Source organism: Trichechus manatus, unplaced genomic scaffold (assembly GCF_000243295.1).
Source record: "Trichechus manatus latirostris isolate Lorelei unplaced genomic scaffold, TriManLat1.0 scaffold00050, whole genome shotgun sequence".
Taxonomy (NCBI): Eukaryota; Metazoa; Chordata; class Mammalia; order Sirenia; family Trichechidae; genus Trichechus; species Trichechus manatus.
Window position 1 is genome coordinate 8,420,665 of NW_004443986.1, and position 22,969 is coordinate 8,443,633.

The 22,969-nt window shown below is 37.3% G+C and overlaps 1 protein-coding gene across 1 annotated transcript in view; it reads left to right on the forward strand.

The window, feature by feature from the left end:
* Positions 1-22,969, forward strand: part of LOC101351062 (dynein heavy chain 11, axonemal) — a 334,378-nt gene that overhangs the window by 262,336 nt on the left and 49,073 nt on the right. Inside the window, exons 60-64 of the mRNA XM_023732310.1 lie at positions 11,764-11,968; positions 13,575-13,739; positions 15,666-15,806; positions 19,883-20,053; positions 21,956-22,078. Of these exons, the coding sequence (XP_023588078.1) occupies positions 11,764-11,968; positions 13,575-13,739; positions 15,666-15,806; positions 19,883-20,053; positions 21,956-22,078 (805 nt within the window). The remainder of the gene's footprint in view (positions 1-11,763; positions 11,969-13,574; positions 13,740-15,665; positions 15,807-19,882; positions 20,054-21,955; positions 22,079-22,969) is intronic.

The window sequence follows — 22,969 nt, forward strand, 5'->3', positions numbered from 1 at the left end:
TGCATAATCTTCCTGAATTATTCCAATTGTTTGTCTGTATTTTCCATGAATTTGTCTATTTTTTCCTCATGTTTGTCAGCTTTTTGCGTCAGTTCTTGGAGAATTCTGAGTATTAGAGATTTGAATTCCCTATCAGGTAGTTCTAGTGCATTTTCTTCCACAGGAGAGTCGTCTGGTATTTTATTTTGTACACCTACTGGAACCATCCTGTCCTGTTTTTGTAAATGTTTTGATATTGTCTGCTGTTTTTGGGGCATTCAGTAGTTATTTTTCTTGTTTATTGATTGTAGCTTTGTTTATTTCGTCCCTTTTTTAAAAAAAAAAATTTGATTATGTCTGAGCAGGTGGACTGTGTGTTCTTTGTTGTTTGCTCGTCTGTGCACTCAATACTTTTTGCCTCCTTCTCCAACTGGCAGTATCAGTCACTCAGATATGGTACAGTAGGGCAGGTCTAGCTGAAGAGGATTTACTGGGACAGGTTGTTTGTGGCACTTACTGCAGCCACCAGAGCGGGTCGGTAATCAGTGCAGGGCAGGTTCCAGTAGGCTGTGCCTGTGCTGCTTGGTGGTGTGATGTCAAGCACACAGTGCAGGTAGGCAGGATGCAGCGGGGAGATTGTTACGTGTGGAGCTAAGATGGATATGGGAGAGAGGAGAGAGGAACAGGAGCCAAAACCATAAAAACAAACAAAAAAGAATGCTAGGGGAGCTTGCTGTTGGAATGGAGAGATGAGAGACGGTTGTTTGTCTCCTGCTGGATGCTCCGTGAGGCTGCTTTCTCATACCCCCGTTTGCTGGTCTCTGATAGGAGTCCAAGATGGTGGATCTGCGCTGCGTTAGCTGGTAGGGTACCTCTGCATGAATCTCTCCTCGCTCTCCGTTCTCTGTCGGTTTTCTCACTCCATTTGATGCTTGGCTGAGTTCTTTCTCTCTTCATTTGATGTTTTAGGGTTTCAGGATTGTTGTACTCTCTGTTCGGCTTAGTTTGTTGGATCTTTGCTGTGGAGGGACGGTGTGGTGCTTCTGCCTAGAGTGCCATTTTGCTGGAACTGTTTTTGTTTATTTTAGTTCTGTTTGTTTTGTATGGCCTTTTTTTAAACAAGTGTTAGTTCATTCTTCCTAATAATGAATGCCTCAGAAGATGCTTGTGATAGATATAGCATAGTCCCAAAGTTGAAGTTCATTAATAATTGGAATGTTGTGGAGTATGAAGTAATGAATACTAATTGCTCCTTTCATGTCTGACAGCTCCCTGTGGACCAATACATCAGCCCAGACTTTAATTTGGTTCTAGTAATGGTTTCATCAATAGCACATTAAATCTGTGTTTGAGAAGATATACAGTTGAACCTGACCCACACTGTAGATACCACTGTCATAAAATGGCCACAGGCTGACAACAGCTGGGTAATTACAAATAATGAAATCCACCAAACTCCAGACAATCCTAATTTTAAATAAAATACATCTTATCATATCAATGGACAGAAAACCTGGGAAGATTTACCAACATGTACTTTTTTCTAAAGCAAATTTGGAAAAGTTTGAGAAATGCATATTACATATTAATGAAGTTGCTGATCTGTGAACTATCTTCATAAAATTATGTCTCTTAATCTTTCAAATCCCCCCAAATGTTACTGAGTGATTTTTGAACTTTAATCTTAACCAGAGAAACCTTACTGGAAGATGTACTTCAGCTTGTTTGTGTGTGTGTAAATATTTGGGGAAAAAATATTTTACACTTCATTTTGTATTTACTTTTCATGTAATCATTGTTTTAATAATAGTCTTTGAGGAGCATGCCCTAAAAAGCAATCTAAAACTCACTAATATAAACATTAGCTATATAATATAAACTTTCAGTTTTACAGAAATAATGCAGTGAAAGGGAGACAGTATTTTACAGAAGACATTCATTTTATAATGACGTGGTTGTGCTAGTATTAATAAGAATTGCTTTCAGTTAGCAACTTTCCAGCTTACCAGATATCGTTATGTTGCTGGTCTTGGAGTTGATGTCATAGATTGTGTTAGAGATGAAAATCAATCTAAATGAGGTGTCTTTAGTACTTGGGTAGAGTTTAAGATGGAACCATCTTAAATTAAATCCTACACTGTGGTAGAATGTAATCTCTTGAGCTGGAAGCTTTTGATTTTTAAATAAACTCTGGAGTGATGTAGTTGTCTCATTGTGTCCCTGTGGGTAAGAATAGTTTTATTTTCAAGTTAATTTGGGCCCTCATGTAATGAAATTCAGCATTCTTGTCTCTCCTAATTTCTAAGCTTGAAATAGAGTTTAATTCCCAAACAAAACCTCCAACAGCCTTTCTATTCCTAAATTCAATCTAAATTAAAATATATACATATAATGCCACAGATCATGCATACACACGCTCACAGTCATCTTGCTAATACTTGTTTGGTCTTACCTGAAAATAAATAACGAAAATCATCTTCTAAAAAAAAACATAAATAGAACCAGCACTTCTTTATTTTCAACGTCATCTTTAATATTTAAATAAACGTATAGACATATTAATAAATATTTAAATATGGGTGCAACCAAAGACAAATAATCTTCTATGATTTTCTTTGTTAGCTTTCCTTTTCTTCCCCCTGTACAATGGTACATGTACTCCGGCAACATTCTTATTTTTTTTAATTCTAATTGAAGTTTGCTTTTATCTGAGAAGGACATGTTGGTTATATTCACTGTATGAAGCAGTAAGACAATTAACTCATTTCTATTCGAGACTTTCCTTCATTTCCCTGAACATCTTGCCAGCTGTGCCACATTCAGCCAATACCTTTCTTCAGAAAACGGGTTTGACCAACTTGCACAGCCCTTCCTGCTGAGGCTGCTAAGTAACAACTCCCCTCGAGCATTTTGCTACACCTGATCCTATCATCGGCACTCTGCCTTAGCTGTTGGAGCTCACAAATCCAATCTAGAAGCTTTTAATTTTAAACAGCAGGATATGCAGTAAGGCTTTTAGATGTCCATTGAAACTTTTTTTTTCCTTCTCCTGAGTGTTTTTTTTTTTTTTCAACAGATGGGAATATGTTATTTATTCATCTCAAAACCCACTATCTCTTTACCTTGACAAAACGAATCTAATGAAGCCTAAAGGGTGGAATCCTTCCTATTTACCATCAGAGAACTCATTAACTATCTCAGTTGTCTATCTTAGAGTAAGACCCTTAGAATGTCTTAGGAAATTTCTCTCCAAACAGCATCATGAAAAGGTTTTTGCAGATCTTTTTAAATGGCTCCCACAGCAGCTATTCCTAGTATAGATTCTGATTTGCCACAGTAAACACATTGCCATCGAGTTGATTCTGACTCACAGTCCAAAAAAACCAAAGCCGTTGCCATCGAGTCGATTCCGACTCATAGTGACTCTATAGGACAGAGTAGAACTGCACCATAGAGTTTCCAAGGGGCACCTGGTGGATTCAAACTGCTGACCTTTTTGGTTAGCAGCTGTAGTACTTAAGCACTACGCCAGGAGGGTTTCCAAACTCGTAGCAGTAATTCTTTATTCTAAAGTGGATGTGCTGCTCTCCATGTTTGGTTTTTAGATGGCAATAAAAAATGATGATGTTTGTTCAGGCACTCAGAATATCTGATCACTAGAGAAATTCATTTAAATTTTTATGATCCAAGATGGATGATATTTTCAACAGTAACTAAACTAAATCTTGAGAATAGTTCTGTGGTTTCCAGACATGTATATCAGAATAGGAACTTGATTGTAATCTCTAACTTCCAACCCAGATCTTAGTTATATCCAGATAATTCTGCCTCTCCCAGGTCACAGATACTCTGGTTTTCAGGTAATTCCAATAATTAGGAAAAATGTTTCGCCATGTCTATCACAGAAGTATGAAAATCAGCCAAGAAATTATGTCCAAGTGTTTTTAGTTCTAATATTGCATATAAGATGAGAGTTTACACAGCAAATTAGGTTCCCATTTAACAATTTCTGCACAAATTATTCAGTGATATTTGTTACCCTTTTCACAATGTGGCATTATTCTCATTCATTCTGTTCTGGTTTTATCATATCCAGTACTCTAGTTTCCCTGCCCCTTACCTTCTCATCTTTGCTTTAAGTAATTTTTGACTGTTTGGTCTTGTATTGTTGATTTTTTTTTTTTTTTAAAGATGCTCATTACTCATGGATGATATTCTTTTTTAAAAATATTTTATTGAGTTTTTGGTGAAAGCTTACACAGCAAATTATGTTCCCATTTAATAATTTCTGTACATATTGGTCAGTGACATTGTTTGGTTTTTCCACATTGCATCAACATTCTCGTTATTTCCATTCTGGTTGTTGCATTTCCATTATTCTTGCTTCCTTGCCCTCCCCCCACCCCCACCCCCCCAACTTTCTCATCTTTGCTTTAGGGCAAGTGTAGGGGTGTGTGTGTGTGTGTGTGTGTGTGTGGGTGTGTGTGTGTGTGTGGGTGTGTGGGTGTGTGTGTGGGTGTGTGTGGGTGTGGGTGTGTGGGTGTGGGTGTGGGTGTGGGTGTGGGTGTGTGGGTGTGGGTGTGGGTGTGTGGGTGTGTGTGTAAGAAGCATAGTACTCACAGGTGATACCTTTTTTATGAGCCAATCTGTTATTTAGCTAACAGGTGACCTCAAAAGATAATTTTGGTTTACGGTTTGAAGTATATCTCAGGGTAATAGTCTTGGAGAGTCCTGTAGTCTCAACTGATCCAGTAAGTCTGGACTTTTTAAAAGCTTGAGTTCTGCTCCACATTTTTCTTACATTCTGTAAGGACCCATCTAATGTGGCCCTGATCAGAATGGTTGGTAGCGGTAGCCGAGCACCATCTAATTCTTCTGGTCTCAACGTAGATGCGGCCATAGTTCGTGTCGACTGTTAGTCCTGTAGACTACTTTCTTCCCTGAGTCTTTGGTTTCCTTGTTTCTCTTTTGTTCCAGAGAGTAGAGACCAATAGTTGTATCTTAGGTGGCCGCTCACAAGCTTTCAAGACCCCTGACGCTATTCACCACGTTGGGTGTAGAACATACAGTTTATGAATTATATTATGCCAACTAACTGAGACTTGTTCCATGAAACTAGGGTCCTAAGTCTTCAAACCCCAAAAACTAATCTTGCAAGGTGTTTGGTTATGTCTAAGAAGTATCTGTACCTGTGTCCTCTATATAATTTAGTATGTATATGGATGTCCATGCATGTACCACATACCTGTATGTATATATGCCTATAGATACTTCTATCTGTGCATACATATGTACCCCCATATTCATACTCATATATTTATATGCCTGTGTACATATTTGTGTAACCTCAACCATATTTTTTTGGTTGTTCTTGGTGTTGTTTCTGAATTATGTTTGTCATATCCTTTATCAAAGGCATCCTTTTCTCTTGTGACCTCATTTACCTTGATCAAGCTGTGTGCACTTCACCCATGTTCAATGCTATCTTTCCCATCACCAAAACTAACAAGTATCTACTATCTTAAGAGTGCTCCCCCTCACCTTGTCTCTGGTAATTACCAATGAACCTTCTTCTCTGTATATAAATCTATTCTTCTTATAAATGTGCAATCATACAATATTTGTCCTTTTGTGATCAAATTATTTCACTCAGCATAATGTCCTGTAGATTCATCCACATTATACAGTGTTTCAAGGATTCATCATTATTCTTTATGGCTGCATAGTATTCCATTGTATATATGTACCACATTTTGTTTATCCATTCATCTTTTGATGGGCACTTAGGTTGTTTCCATCTTTTTGCTATTGTGAATAGTGCTGCAGTGGACATGGGTGTGCATATGTCTATTCATGCCACAGCTATTAGATCTCTAGGGTGTATACCTAGAAGTGGGATTGCTGGAACATAATGTCCGAGTGGTTTTAATGTAATTTACATGTTATTCCTCTGTAACAATAGTGGCCTTCTGTGACTTGAAGAAATTAGGCATCTTTTTACCCTTGGATACTTTTAGGCCAGGTTTTGAATAAACTTTAAAAGAATTTTTATATTCTCTTGTACCTGATTTTTATGTAAACCTGACATATGAAAAGCTGAATTTATACGTCAGCTATATTTGCAGATGATCGTCTTTACTATAAAACAATTCATTCAGCTAATCAGTGGGCATTTTAGCACATTTAAAATATTATGTTTTTCTTTTCTGAAAGTCAGAAGATAGAAGACATTTATATAAATTGAGTGCTTTATTTTAAAAATTTTATAAATTGAGTTACTCATTTTAAATGAATACATCAGAAATTATAGCTCTTAGATTAGGGGTGGACATCTCAATAGTCAGTGCTATTCTTTATAAACAAGGACAAAATTGCTGACCAAAGATTTGTAGGGCATGTACTCTGAGCTATATCTTTCTATTTTTTCTCTACTGGCCAAAGACTGGTACTGAACTAACCATATTTTTTTAGTACCCTTGTGTGATCAGTTATTAGACAGGTTGACAGAGGCTGAGGGTACAGGCTGTTACCATCAAACAGCACAAATTGACTCACAATATGGTGCAGTGAAATGAATTTTATACTAGGAGTCTAGAGAACCCAGGTTTTAGTCCCAGCTCTGCCACTACACTGTGTGACCTTGAGCAAGTTATAAATGTTTGAGTCTATGGAAGGGAATCAGCTGAATCATCTCTAGAGTCCCTTCTTGCTCTAAAATTATAACTCAGCTAGGTGAAACAGGATGTTTTTTACTCTCCCCATGTCCTAGCCAATGCAGCCATGGTGTTTGTACTGAGAAGAATCATTTTTATTTCACCTCTGAGATTGCATAATTGGTCTCTCACCTCCAAACCACCAAATCTTGGCCAATGAGAAGAGAGAGGGGGAGGAGCTCATTCCCTTGAAGGGACATATTAAACCCTCTGGGATCAGCTCCACCCAGATTCTGAGACTCTACCCTGGCTGTCTCTGTCCCCACCCCCTGACTCTCACTTTGGTGCAGTGACAGAGGCCAGTGTGTCCTGTTCCTGGGGGGCGGGGGTGGGGAGAGTAGGGCTGGAAATGGGTTAAGAACCACTGTTTTAAGACAGTAGCCATATCTGAGTTTAATGTTGCTTTTCACACGCTGTTGTTGCTCCTAGCGGCAGTTTAAGTTCGAGTGTCCGCTGCCTTCAGTGTTCTAGAAGTCGTAACCTCTAGATTCATGCCTTTCACAGAAACAACAACGTGATTCTGTTTGGTTTTCCCACCCCGCTGGTTAACTTGGTTGTTTTTTGGATCCTTGAAATCGTGAGAGAACATTAGCAGTCTGTTTAATTTTCCCAGAAAGGAGATTAACCAAAAATTAACCTAGCGACAATGATAAAAACCTACTGAGTCGTTATGCAGTTTTTGTCTTTCATAGATCATAAACACCCCAGTTGAGGGTAATTTACTTTCCCTGGGAAATCTAAACCTATAAAATAATGTTTCAGCACAGGATGTAAAACGCAATTTATAGGCAGACATCCTTCTCTGCTCCATCTGCACACAGAGCCCCCTCGATTCACTCTGTCCCTTGACAGAGAAAATCAGATTTGTCCCTCATGCAGACATGTTTCTGGTTCTCAAACTGGGATAGATGAGGGCCTCAGGGTACATGTAGGTGTGCACAGGAGACGCAGTGCCTCGGGGTCATCCGGAAGTCATCTTAGGGAGCATTGCTTTAACTCAGATATTTGGGAAGTTTTTATAAAATATTGAACCAGTTGAAAGTCTTCGTCACCTGCATTCAAAAGCAAAATTGTCAGAACCTCCATGCTCCATTTTGGCCAATCTCATGCTTTTTTTCTTGAAAGCCTGGAGAGGGAACATGGTTAAACCTGTAGTGGCTGATTGGACCAAAAGGTCGGCAGTTGGAATCCACCAGCCAGTCCTTGGAAACCCTATGGGGCAGTTCTTCTCTATCCCATAGGGTCCCTATGAGTCAAAATCGACTCAATGGCAACAGGTTTGGGGTTTTTTTTGTTAGTTTGTTTTTAAAGCCTATTTAGTATTGGTGAATAATCTTGTATATACCATGGACTGCCAAAAGAATGAATAAAACTGTCCTGGAGAAAGTACAGTCAAATGCTCCTTAGAAGCGAGGATGGCAAGACTTCATCTCACGTACTTTGGACATGTTATCAGGAGGGACCAGTCCGTGGAGAAGGACATTATGCTTGGTAAAGTAGAGGGTCAGTGAAAAAGAGGAAGACCTTCAGCAAGATGGACTGACACAGTGGCTCCAACAATGGGCTCAGACATATTGTGAGGATGGTGCAGGACCAGGCAACATTTCATTCTGTTATAAATGGGGTTGCTATGAGTCGGAGTCCACTTGATGACACCAACAGCAGCAAGCAGTGCGTAGTATGCGAGAGTGACTAATAAAGTCCGTGAGAGCAGAGACCCTGCTTGTCTTGGTAATAGCTGTATGCCCAGTGCCTTGAAGACCATATGGCAGCTTGGCATGGTGTAGGTGTTCAGTAACTGTTGAAAGAATGTATGTTTGCTTGTACCTTGTTTCGTGACAAAAAAAAAAAAAAAATTGAAGAAATAAGATGTATGGTTATTTTAAAGTGCATGATATCAACTGGAAAACACATGAAAAAATATGAACTGATAGTGTCACACCCATACCTGTCAAAAGAGGACTCAGGGCCCCCACACACATCAGATAGACCAGTAACCATTGCCTGATTCACTTAAAACATTGGCCCTGTGCCTCATCTCTTGATGTTCTCAGTGATTCTTTTTAAAACAATGATGTGAATACTCACCTAAAAAAAAACTTTTTTTTTTTTGCTAAAAGGAAGTATATACTACCCAGATAGATACTGGCTCAGACACAGGAGGGCTGCTAACGGAATTGTTGTTTTTCCTCCTGGAAAAAATTAAATGGTGGGATATCCTGAAAAAGTGAAAACAGACAAACCAAAAGAGATAAGGGGAATGAAGTCACCATTCAACTTAATAATAAAAAATATCTTCCAGAGTGGTTGATTGACAGATCTTTTTCAGTCTTAGAGAGTTAATAACTGTGAAGGTTTTGGTTGCAAATATAAATTCACCATGGTGGAAACAAGAATTGAGAGTTTGATGTAGACAAAAATTGAGTGTGATCAGTTTTTTGAGATTCTCAGTTCATTTGCAGGTGATAAGTTTTAGTGATTTAGGAAAATTGCCATTTACCTTTATACACTAAAAAAAAGTTTCACAAAAATTTCTTTAATATGACGCAAGCATCTCAATCTCAGAGCAAGACACATTTATAAAACTTCCACCGACAGCAACCTAAAACATAGCCACATTACAGCATCCTGGGTATCTGTCCTCAATTGAAAAAATTGTAAATATTATGACATTTAGATACAAAGAATGCTGAGCCTGTTATGCCATGTCTTTTCTTTTGAATTTACCCTATTTCCCCAAATTGAAGTTCAGTGAAATAACATCTCACCCATAAATCAGTGAGACAATAAGTTTTTTTTTCTCATGGTTATTTAAAATACTATCTTTAAATTAAAAATAATATGGACTTTGGATAACATTCTAGCAATATTATGATATCTCTACTATTAAAATATTTTATATACTTAATAGGTAAGAATTCAGACTTTTCATGAATTTCAAGATAAAATAGGAAACTGAGAAGACATTCCTTGCTTCAGCTATGCTCCCAGACACCTTATATGAGCTTTCACTCCTTGTACTTCAACCACTATGGCAGAAAATTTCAGAATTTGAGAAGTTCCAGTATTTTTGGTTTCTGTCTGTTTCAAAACATGAAGGAAAAAGCTCCCTCTTTGTTAGCTCTTCATAGAAGGTTCCTGGCAGGAAAAAGGCCACAGGTGGGCTGGGACTTTTTAATAGAACTACCATAGTGACTATTTATAGAAAGAATTTACAGAGAGAACAGTTAAGAGAATCCGCTAGAGGTGTTGATGCACCCAAGGATTTGCCACAGCAGGAAGCCTTTACCACCTCTAGACCTGAAGGTATTACTGGGTCCTCTGAGCTGGAGCTGTGGAAGGATGACCATCCCAAACAGGAAATATAGTCGTGGCCTTCACCAGAACCGTGGTCTGTGACTATACCCTGATCTCTCTCTCCTCTGGTACTGCAGTCTCCTGCCAGTCACTTCATTGGCAGAACCATCCAGAAACTAGAGGACAAGGGTGACAAAGTGATAAAGTCCATAGATGTCAGACTCCCAGGATCTGGGATAGGAGGAATGCAAACAGAGAAAAATCAGGCCCTCATCTTAGGGAGAAAGGTGCATTAGTTCAGAACTTTGCTTGTAATTCCAGAAATCACCACAATCTAGCTTAAGCAAGACAGAGACTGTGTTACAGACTGTAGGAGTGTCGTGGAACCTGAGGTGAGAATGCAGCCAAGCTCCAAGGAAGATGGGACCTGGAAGCCCATAAGACCCAGAGAGTGCTCCCTTTGCATTACTCTTCCTTCTGAATACACCTACTCCTCACTTGTTATCTCGCTATCCAACATTTTACATTTATAACAATAATAAAACTACTATCCTGCTGTTCTGCACATTAACACTGTACGAACGCTGAGGTGTGAGGCAAGAGTAACGCTGGCTGTGATGGTTAAGGTTATGTGTCAACTCGCCTGGGCCATGATTCTCAGTGGTGTGGCAGTTATGTGATGGTGTAATTTGGCAGTTATGTAATGCTGTAGTCATCCTCTATTTTGTGACCCGATGTGGTCATCTTCCAGTTTTGCATAATACATATTTTCATATAACGACCTGGTCTTTGGATCCTAGCAATGTCAGTAAGTGAGGAGTGGGTATATTTGTTTAATTATTCTTCTTTAGTAAATGTGGAAAGCTTTCTCTGCTGCTTGGTTCACCAGGAGGACAGAAATGTCTTAGTACAAGTTTATGGGTTCCAGTTCCAACTCTTCCTTCTCTCTGTCCCAACCCCTATCTCAGGAAAAGTGATTCCGATTAAGACAGCTTTAATGAAGTGTCCACTCCTGGTCCCTGAGACCAGAGAAGCAGGAATGCAAAACTAAAGTATGACTGCTGAGAGCCTAAGTGTATTCCACAAAGGGGACTTCTTGAAGGACTTAGCTTTTAAGCTGATGCCAAAAGTATTTTATACACACAGATTTTCTATGTATATATATATATACACATATACACACACATACATACACATTTTATCCTTAAAGAATACAAATGTTTAATACAAGTTTGGAGTCCCTGGGTGGTGCAAATGGTTAATGCACTTGGCTGCTAACCGAAAGGTTGGCAGTTTGAGCCCACCCAGAGTTTCCTCAGAAGAAAGGCCTAATGATCTGCTTCCAGAAAATCAGCTGTTGAAAACTCTATGAAGCACAGTTCTTTTCTGGGGTTTCTACACATGGGGCTTCCATGAGGCAGAGTCAGCTCGATGGCACCTGGCTAGCTAGATATAAATTTAATCATAGAAATTATAAAAGATGCTAACATTTGTTGTTATAAGTCCTTTATATGATTTATTGTATTTAATTCTTACAGTGACACTACGAGGTAAGTGCTGCTATTATCACCATTTTACATGTGAGAAAGCTCAATCTTATAATGGTTAATGGATAATACAACTATGCCTCCTGTACTTTATTAAAACTGAGAGCCGCTGAAAAATGCTAAATCACCTGGTCTTATGGCCCAGGTACATTACTGGAATATAGGAATGGAGTGACTCCTTAATATCAAATATGGTTCATGGTCATCTCCTGTTACACCTCCTTTAGGTATATCAGGATTGGAGATAAAGAATGTGAATTTAACAAGAACTTTCGCCTTATCCTTCACACAAAACTGGCAAATCCTCACTTTAAGCCAGAATTGCAAGCTCAGACAACCCTCCTCAATTTCACAGTCACAGAAGATGGTCTGCAGTCCCAGCTGCTGGCAGAGGTGGTCAGTATTGAAAGGCCAGATCTGGAGAAACTTAAGGTAAAAAATATTAAATCATCTAACACTTATAAAACACCTGCTTTGTACAATTATACTGCTAGACACAGTAGTATAAGATAGGGTTTCTGCCCTCCAGGAACTTGTAATCTATCTGAGAAGAGTGGGGATGCATGTGAAAAGTTAACAAACGATTCAGGGTCACTAAATTATAGGTGGAGTCCCTGGATGGTGCAAATGGTTAACATGCTTAGCTGCTAACTGAATGGTTGGAAGTTCGAGTCTACCCAGAAATATCTTGAAAGAAAGGCCTGGTGATCTACTTTAGAAAAATCAGCCACTGAAAACCCTATGGAGCCCAGTTCTACTCTGACACATAGGGTCACCATGAGTCAGAGTTAATTCAATGGCAACTGGTAAATTCTAGGTAGTTGGGATTATACTACTGAAAGGAGATGGGTTATCTGTAACTCTTGTTTAACACATAGGACTAGGACAAGCCAAAAGTCATATCAGTTACAGAAAACAAAGGTACGGAGGCAGGAATGTGCCCTGGTAGATTAGATGATAATAGCTCAATTTAGCAAGGGCAGAAGAATGAAAAAGGTGAGTATTAGAGTAAGACTAGAAAAATTAAATGGCTTGGAGCTGGTTATGGCTAGTATTTAAAGGGAAATTTATGAACTTAAGTACATTTACTAAGAAATAATATTAAAAATAATTAAGTTTAGTGTTGAGTACAGAAAACAAGAAAAAAAAGAGTAAGCCTTAAAAATATAGAAAGAAGGCAATAATAAAGATAAAAGCAGAAAACAGTGACATAGAAAGCAGACAGTACAGAAGATTAACAAAAAGCTGGTTCTTGGGGAAAAAAAACCTAATACAGTAGCTATACTTCTAGAAGGGTCGATCAAGAATAAAAGATAAGGTACAGATAAAATTAAAAAGAAAAAAGGCCATATAACTACACACAGAGATTAAAATACATAAAAGGATAATGTGTTCAACTGTCTAACAAATTTGAAAATTGGTGAATTTCTTTGGTGTGGAAAGTAAAAAGAATTTACTTGCTAATTTGGGTGAATTTATAAATTTTAGATGAAATATGCTTAGAATTAAAACAGGGATCCATATTTCTGATGTTAGAGATCTATGATGTTCTTTTAAATAGATTCTCCCTATAGATTTATGATCCTAATGATAAATGTTGATACTCTGGACCCTGAGGTGCCATTCAGTCTTAAGATGCCTTCTGAATTTCTTTAAACAAATTTTTAAAATTACTGGTATGATTTTAATGTTGTGTATTTCGTTATATATGATTCTATGAAAATTTTGGTTAAAGAAAGTCTCTATTAACATCAGCTTACAACTCCAAAGGTTAGAAAAGAAACTTAAGAGGCAGTGCGTTCACGTTACTAGTGGGGGAATAATTCGGAAGAGTAGAGTGAGAATAATCGCACAACTTGAAGAACGTAATGAATGTCACTGAATTGTACATGTAGAAATTGATAAATTTCTTTATATTTTGCTGTGTACATTTTTGACAACAATGAAAAAATAAAATTATTCTTTAAAAAAGAGTATCTTTAAAAAAAAAAAAATCTGCTTAATCACCATGTCTCTCACTTTTCATGGTTTTTAATAGCTGGTTTTGACAAAGCACCAAAACGATTTTAAGATTGAGCTGAAGCATCTGGAGGACGACCTCCTCCTGCGCCTTTCTGCAGCAGAGGGGAGCTTTTTAGATGACACTAAACTGGTGGAGAGTCTGGAGACCACGAAAGCCACCGTGGCAGAGATAGAGCGCAAGGTAGGAAGGGCAAAGGACGCGGGAGGTGTCTGACGTTCTGTTTCAATGAAATGCTCCGGGTGAAAGCATAATCAGACTTGGAAATTCCTCCAAGAAGACTAAATTGTAGAATCTGTGTCAGTTAATAAAATTTCCTTTAAAATGGGACTATTTGGAATTCTGAATGGGTATGTTGTTGTTATGTGCTGTCAAGTTGGTTTTCAACTCAAAGTGACCCCGTGTGACGGAGTAGAACTGCCCCATAGGGTTTTCTAGGCCATAATCTTTAGGAAAGCAGATCTGCAGGTCTTTTCTCTGGTGGAGCGGCTGGGTAGGTTTGAACCACCAACCTTCCAATAGCAGCCAAGTGCTTAACCATTGTACCACCAGGGATCCTTCTGAATGGAGATGGAGCTGTTCAAACTCATGCTTTTCGTAATTCAGCTAAGATCCAATCATTGAAATGAGACTGTGTCAGACTGTGTTTCTATTATTTTTTTTAAGTAATCAAGTGTGAAGAAAATTGGGGCCTGCTGCCTTATATGATTTAAAATCTATAAACGCTTAGCATCCAGCTCTGGCAAACTGACATCCTACAGTCTCACCACAGGTTTCCCAGCCTCTTGTACATATTAGAGAAGTACTTAGAGCTGAAGTTTTGTTTACAGGTCTTCAGTGGTGGGTGACTGAGCAAGGGATGGTCTCCCGCTGTACTCAAATGCATTATTCACCCTGGGAACTGACATTTCCTAAAAGCCAGTAAAAATTTTCATTGAGTAGACATCCCGCTAAATGTCCAGCAAGTGTCTCAATATGTCTTATGCATGGTGTGCCTTTTGGACTTTCACAGTTGGCCATTAACCCCTAAAAATCCACTATTTCAAAAGGAGAGGAACCCTTACTTGCTTTCTGGAATATCCTCATTACCAGATAATCTATTAATTACCCAGCAAGGGCTGTGTCACCACAATCCAATATCTTTGTCTTAATTTAAGCAAGGAAATGGAATCCCAAATTACTCTATCCTTTTAAGTAAGTGAATTCTAGGTGGCTCCTAAGATGGTAAAGATTAGAGCAATTAACTAAATTAGGTCTTAGCTTTGAAGTTAACTTCTAATTGTCTCTTAAACTGTCTCTCCCTATCGTCTTAGTATATGGCGATGTAGGGACTTTGCTTACTTTTCCCCATTTTCTGTATTTCCTTTTATAAATCTGATGAATCAAGTCTACAGAAAATGTTTGAAAATTACCATATCTTATGAAGCTGTAGAACCAGTGGTAATCCTATATAGAAGTAGATGTTTGTCCCTTGAATAAAAAAAATATATGTTGAGTAGTGGTGGTGGTGGTGTGTTTTTTTTACTTTTTATTTATCCATCTGAATGTACCCAGAGGCTAATACTTAAAGATAAACTAAAGGAAACATGAGCATATGGATGATCTGCTGCAAATTCAGAATTGACAGTCATGAGAGTCTTGGTATAAAGGCTTTTTAGTAAGCTCAGCTACTGCATATGTTATTGACCTTGACCGCTTTTGTATACCTGGTTGACCAATAAAGTTATTGGCATTGAGTTGACCCAGCAGACTTTTAAGAGCCATCCCTGAGAGGTGATATAGCTGGGTTATTAACCCCTGAAAGAGAGAGGGGAGGGAGGAAGGTGACATTTCTCAGGAACAAATTCTGTAGAACCAAAAACAATCAGATTTGTTTAATCTGTAGTCTGTAAAACAGCTATAGTTATGTCCATTCTCACTGAAAACTCAGTTTATGAAAAATTTTTTCAAAAATATGAATTTAATCTTAGAAAAAAAAACTGAAGCATGTAGATACCATTCATGTTACCTATTTTGATACTAATAATTTCTCATTTACACTATGTTCCTTCCATCACCTGGATATATATAGAGAATATGAAGAGTATTTTTGTTTTTATCCCAACATAGGTGATTGAAGCCAAAGAAAATGAAGCCAGAATCAACGAGGCCCGAGAATGTTACAGACCAGTGGCAGCGAGGGCATCTCTTCTTTACTTTGTTATTAATGACCTCAGGAAAATCAACCCCATATATCAATTCTCCTTGAAGGTAACACTGAGGAGGCTAAGAACATTTAAAAGTTCAGGAGTTCAACTTGTTTCCAGAAGTAAACATAAAATTTATTTTTGATTAGTCAGTGCACCCAGCAAGGAAGCATGAGGATCTAGTTAACAAAACAAAAACAAAAAACATTCTTTTCTCAGGAACTTTCATATATAATTTTCAATGAGCCTTCAGATAATTAAACTATCGATGTGACATCATAGTATATTTGTATATTGTTCTTAAAAAAAACTCTGAGAAATATGGTTAGATTTTGGAAGAACAACAGTGTATGGGGAGAGTAATACAACTAAATAGTGTAAGGTCAAGTATTACCCAAATACCAAAAACAGACTAAGGCATTACAAGAAAACCAGAGTAACCTTCACAAGCATAGATGCAAAACTCATCAAGAAAAGAATGACAAATTGAATCCAGCCATATATAAAAAGCACGTTACATTCTTACTAAGTATTTATGACAGAAATGCAAGTTAATTTAACATTCAAAAATCATATGATGTAATTCACCATATTAACAAAGTAAAAGAGAAAAGCCATATGATCATCTTAGCTGAGCAGACAAAGAACTTGACAAATTTCAACACAAGATTAGAAACAGGAACAAACTCTCAGCAAACTAGGAATAGAAGGTAAGCTCGTTCTCAGCATGCTAAAGGACATCTTTGAAAATCTACAGCTAACACTATACTTAATATTTTTAAAAATCAGTGCCTTTTCCTGAGATCGTGAGCAAGGCAAAGATACCTGCTTTCAGCATTTCTATTCAACATTGTACTGTGAATGCAGTAAGGCAATAAAAGGCCTACAATTTAAAAAAGAAGAAAATCTGTCTTTTTTTTTTTTATAACAGATTATCTGATTGTATATGTAGAAAATTCTAAGAAATCTAAAATAAAGCTCCTCAAACTAAAAAGTGAGTTTTTAGTAAGCCTGCAGGATGTAAACTCAATACATGAAATTCATTGTATTTGTATATACTAGGAACAATTGAAAAATAAAATTGATAGGCCAACGCTGTTTACAGTAGCTTCCAGAAACAGAGATAATTTTAACAAAATGCATGAACGGTCTGTATACTGAAAACTACAAAACATTGTTGAAAGAAATTACGGACGTAAATAAATGGAGAGATATACCATGTTTATGGATTGCAACACTCAATATTGTTGTCAGTTCTCTCCAAATTGATCTATAGATTCAATTCAATCTCACTCACAATCCCAGAATACTTTTTAGTTCAAATTGGCAAGCTGATTCTAAAATTTATGTGGAAATACAAAGGACTTAAAATAGCTAAACAATTTTGAAAAAGAACAAAAAAGTCAGAGGACTTCCAGTACCAGATTTCAAAACTTATTATAAACCTACATTAATCAAGACAGTGTGGTCTTGACCTAAAGATAAATATATATATCAATGAAGCAGGATAGACAGTCCAGAAGGAGACTCACATGTATGGTCAATTGATTTTAGATAACAGTGCGAAGACAATTTAATGGAGAGAGATAAAAGAGTCTTTACAACAGTTGTTGGAACAACTGGATATCCACATGGAATAAAATGAACCTTGACCATTACATCACCCATACACAAAATTAACTCAACACAAATCAACTAAACCAGAAAAATTTCTAGGAAAACAAAATAGGAGAAAAACTTTTGGCTTTGAATTAGGCATAGATTTCTTAGGATACAATAAAGAGAAAAGGTAATAAATTAGACTTATGAAAAATAAAAATTTGTGATCTTCAAAAAGCACTCTTAAGAAAATGAAAAGATAAGCACAGACCAGGAGGGAAAATTCCACAATACATATATCTGATGAAGAACTTAACTTTTACAACTCAATGATAAGGCAAACAACCCATTAAGAAACATAAACGATTTAAACAGACACATCATATAACGTATTTCTACGAAAATAATGTGCGCCTTCTGTGTTTGTTTGCTGGCCACGCCCTCCCCCACATGGTATTAAGTATGCTATGCTAATTTTTTTTAACAGCAGCTTGCTGGAAGAGGATTGGTATGGCAGCACTTGTGAGGGTGCCTTGAGAGGTGGGGTGGGGAGGGCGTGGCCAGCAAACAAACACAGACAGCTTGAGTTATTTGTGTAAAAATATGGTAATAAGACATACATATTGCCCATAAGGACATTTAAAAAAACGCTCAATAGTCATCGGAGAAATGCAAAAATAACACAGTGTGGCATTACTATAAACCCACTAGAATGGCTAAAATTTTAGAGTATCAGTACAGTGAGTATAGAATCACTGCGACTCTCTCACATTCTTGGTGGGAATGCAAAGTGGTAAAACCATTTTGGAAAACAGTTTGGCAGTTTCTTATAAAGTTAATCACTCATTTACAATATTATCCAGCAATTTTACTCTAGTATTTACCCAAGAGAAATAAAAACATGTCCACACAAAAACTTGTCCATAAATGTTCATAAGAACTTTATTTATAATAGCCAACATTTAGAAACAACCCAGAGGATAAGAAGTGAACGGAAATACAAATTGGTATATCCATATAGTCAGATATTACAACATAAAGGTATGAACTACTGATACAGCAACATGGATATGTCACAAAAACATTATGTTGAGAGAAAGAAGTCATATACCAAAGAGTAAATACTGTATGACTATATAAAATTCTAGAAAAGGCAAAACTATCATGACAGAAGGCAGATCATTCATGGGCTGGGAATGAGGATTGACTGCAAAAAGCCACGTGGAAACTTTTTGGGGCGATGGAAGGGTTCTATGTCTTAATTGTAGTGATGGTTACTGGAGTATACATTGTCAAAAATCATTGAACTGTATACTTAATGGGTGTGTTTTATGGATATAAATTAAAAATTCATTAAAAAATTTAATTTAGTACTTTTAAAATGCCTTCTTACCAGTATTTACTGTAGGTATCTGATATTATAGGGTTTTACTTTCACTCATATATACAGACTTAAAGGTAAATTAGTCTGTATTCTCTGATCCCTGTACACCAGTTAAAAAAAAAGTATGTATGCGTATGTATGGAGTATGTAGGTATGTGTGCATACATATATATGTGTGTATAGGTATTTATATATGTGTGTGTATACATATATATATATACACATGGAAACCCTGGTGGCATAGTGGTTAAGTGCTATAGCTGCTAACCAAAAGGTCAGCAGTTGGAATCTACCAGGTGCTCCTTGGAAACTCTATAGGGCAGTTCTACTCTGTCCTGTAGGGTCACTATGAGTCGGAATTGACTAGATGGCAATGGGTTCTTTTATTTTTATATATATATATATGTACATATATATATACACATATGTATATGTGTGTATATGTATATATGTATATGTATGTATGTATGATGGTACAAATGGTTAACACACCCGGTCGCTAACCAAAAGGTTGACGGTTCAAGTTCACCCAGAGGCACCTCAGAAGAAAGTCCTGGCAGTCAGCTTCCAAAAAGTCAGCCACTGAAAACCCTATGAAGCACAGTTCTACTCTGATGTGCACGGGGTCACCATGAGTTGGAATCAACACTACAGCAAGTGGTCTTATATGTATGTATATGTAAAAAAAAAATCCACACAGCCCCATTATTACCAAGTCATGGGATGAAGTAATGAACAAATATCAAGAATGATTTTAAAAGGGAGAAGAGATCATCAAATGGCAACTTAAAAGTACTTGTAAACCCTATGGGGCAGTTCTACTCTGTCCCATAGGGTCACTATGAGTCAGAATAGACTCAACGGCAATGGTTGTTTTTTTTTTTTGGAAAGGAGAGGATGGTGCAGTTCAGTTGACTAGGAGATGTGGGTAGATTTTGTGAAATAGTATTAATAATAATAACAATAGTAATAATAATGGCATCTAACATTAATGAGCACTTAACAAGTGCCAGGAACTGTTCTAAGAACTCATATAATAATCCTGTCCTGTTCTCTGTCCCCATAGATATCCCTTAAACTGTAGCCCTGTGTATCTGGGGTGAGCAAGACATCCAGACCCCAGTTTTCACTCTTTAACAGTCAATTAAATTCCCCAGGCTTTCAACTCGCTGTTCCTCAGAGCAATCGAGCAGGCTGACAAGCTGGATGACCCACAGGAGCGCATTGCCAACCTGATGGAGAGCATCACCCATGCTGTCTTCCTCTATACTAGCCAGGCACTGTTTGAGAAGGACAAGCTTACCTTCCTGTCTCAGATGACTTTCCAGGTAAGGAAATCGGTCCCTTGAAAGCAAACCCAGAACCAAAATTGGACACTTCTGTTCATTATATGGAGCTCTGGTGGCTCAGTGATTAAGAGCTCGACTGCTAACCAAAAGGTCAGCAGTTCGAATCCACCAGCTGCTCCTTGGAAACCCTATGGAGCAGTTCTACTCTGTCCTATAGGGTAACTATGAATCAGAATCGACTCGACGGCAGTGTTTTTTTTTTTTTTTTCTGGTTCATTATATATTTTACTTCTGCTGACAGAAAGCATAGACACCTTTTTTAGATGCTTTGGTGGCATGAGAAGAGTTTGAGTTTCCTACAGGGAACTTGGGCATGTGACATCTACTATGTCACAGTGTGTTGGTTTGGGATGGATGTGTGCGCTGAGCTGCCGCCACAGATGTTACCCTAAGAACAGATGGATGAGACATTCTCCTTCACTTCTCAAGTCCTGCAAAGAACCTCCCAGGAATTACCAAGGGTGTTCTTCAAGATCAAGGTCATCAGTCCAGGTCTGAGTGGTCCTAGGAGTTTCTCAGGGTCCCTTTAGGAAACAATGAATGGGTCAAGAGAGCTCCAGGTTTCATGCCCCCGCATTCAGTTAGGCCTGCTTCCCTTTTATCTCTTTTATATGGACTTCTGCAAAAGATTTGGTTAAATAAAGGTGTCCATGATGGAAAAAAAAAAATTGAGGGCCCCTTTCCTCGATGAAATGTATGTGATAAATAGGAGCAAGGCATTACAAAATGAAATATTTATTTTATACATATTGCTCATTAACAGTAAATATTTATTTTATATATATTGTTCATTAACTATATAAAATAAAGGATTTATATTATACATATTTCCAGGAGTTATAACGTATAATGTGTGCACACATATTTATTTAAAACTTTTCCTTGGAAGTCATAGGTAAATTATAATCTATCTCAAATTTTGACAATCTATATAAATTAAAGCTTCATATCTATATGGACAAGTACTTGTTTGTTGAACTAAATCAAATTAAGAAAAAATAATTATCCAGTAAAATAAAATATTGTATCATTTTAATGCATGTTAAAAACCCACAGTCAGTTCCGACATAGTGACCCTATATTGCAGGATAGAACTGCCCCATAGGCTATAAATCCAAGGCTATCAATCTTTACAGAAGCAGACTGCCACAGCATTCTCCCATGGAGCACCTGGTGGGTTCGAACTGCTGACATTTTGGTTAGCAGCTGAGCGCTTTAACCACTGTGCCTCCAGGGCTCCTTTAATGCATGGTAGGACCCATAATTCATTTTACCAATATTTTGAATTTTAAAACAGCATAAAACTCAATTTTTATTTGTTTAACCTTGTCATGTGTTACAGCTTCCACATGGAAATTAACAAATACTTCTTTTGTGCCTCCCAAAAATGTACTGTGGACTTATCATCAGTTCTGTAATCAGAAAATCTAAAGTTTGTTCCAATTCATGTTTATTTAGTTGTATTTGTAAAATAATAATTTCTGGTTTTTCTCAATATAACCTCACATATAAGAAAAATCTTTCATATGTATAGTAGTTTATTGGCTTTTTCATTGTATAACAAGTTTTAGGACAAGTTTGCTCTAACAGCAGTAGACTAAATATGAAAGCATATCAAATATGTTGCTAACAGGCATAGATGTTAGAATTGGAATAAATCAGCCTTGGTAATTATTTTCTATTAGAATTCTACTAATGGTTATGAGATCTCTGGTATAATCTAAAATTCCTTATTTCAACTATAGAACATCAGATAGTTATAGTAATTCTCAGCAGACTTGGTACAGCCTATTCAATCATGACTATTAAATGGTGACTGCTTCTTGTATTGTGATTGCGATGCAAACCAAATGACCCTTTTCAATTTTGTGTACTCTTAAGATTTTGTTGAGGAAGAAAGAGATAGACCCCCTTGAACTGGATTTCCTGCTTCGATTCACAGTTGAACACACTTATCGGAGTCCTGTTGATTTTCTAACTACTCAGTCATGGAGTGCTATTAAGGTATGGTAGGAAAATGGTTTTTCAATTTCTAAATCTTATTTCAAATCTAAAGTCTCTTAGCTTTGGAAAGCTAGTTTACAAAATACAAGTGATATAGCATTTTAGTTGTAGAAATATGCTACATAACGTGAAGTTCTTTAATTAATCTCTGCATTATGAATTGATTAGTTTCTTATTTGAAAGTAAAAGTGCTTTTAACCTATTTTTAAGTAGAAAAGTTATTATAAATGTGCCAGAACCTTCAATAAAAGTCTAGGAGTATAAATACAATCTTTTTTTCATTTTATGTGAATCTGATTTTTTTATCTTTTTTTTTTTTTTTTTTATTTCTCCACTTTTTCTACACAGATTTGTTTTAAATTACACAAGAATATGGTGGTTAGGGATGGAAAAACATTAAATAGACAATAGATAAGTGGTAACTTTAGTGAAAGGCAAGACGGTACACAATAGTGGGGAAGCCAGCACAACTTGACCAAGGCAAAGTCATGGAATCTCCATAGACACATCCAAACTCCCTGAGGGACCCAGTTACTGGGCTGAGGGCTGTGGGGACCATGGTCTTGGGGAACATCTAGCTCAGTTAGCATAACGTTGTTTATAAAGAAAATGTTCTACGTTGTACTTTGGTGAGTAGCGTCTGGGGTCTTAAAATCTTGTGAGCAACAATCTAAGATACTCCACTGTTCTCACCCTGTTGGGAGCAAACGAGAATGAAGAAAACTGAAGAAACAAGGGAAAGATCAGTCCAAAGGACTAACGGACCACAACTACCACAGCCTCCACCAGACTGAGTCCGGCACAACTAGATGGTGCCCTACTACCACCACCGACTGCTCCGACAGGGTTCACAGTAGAGGGTCCTGGACAGAGCTAGAGAAAAATGTAGAA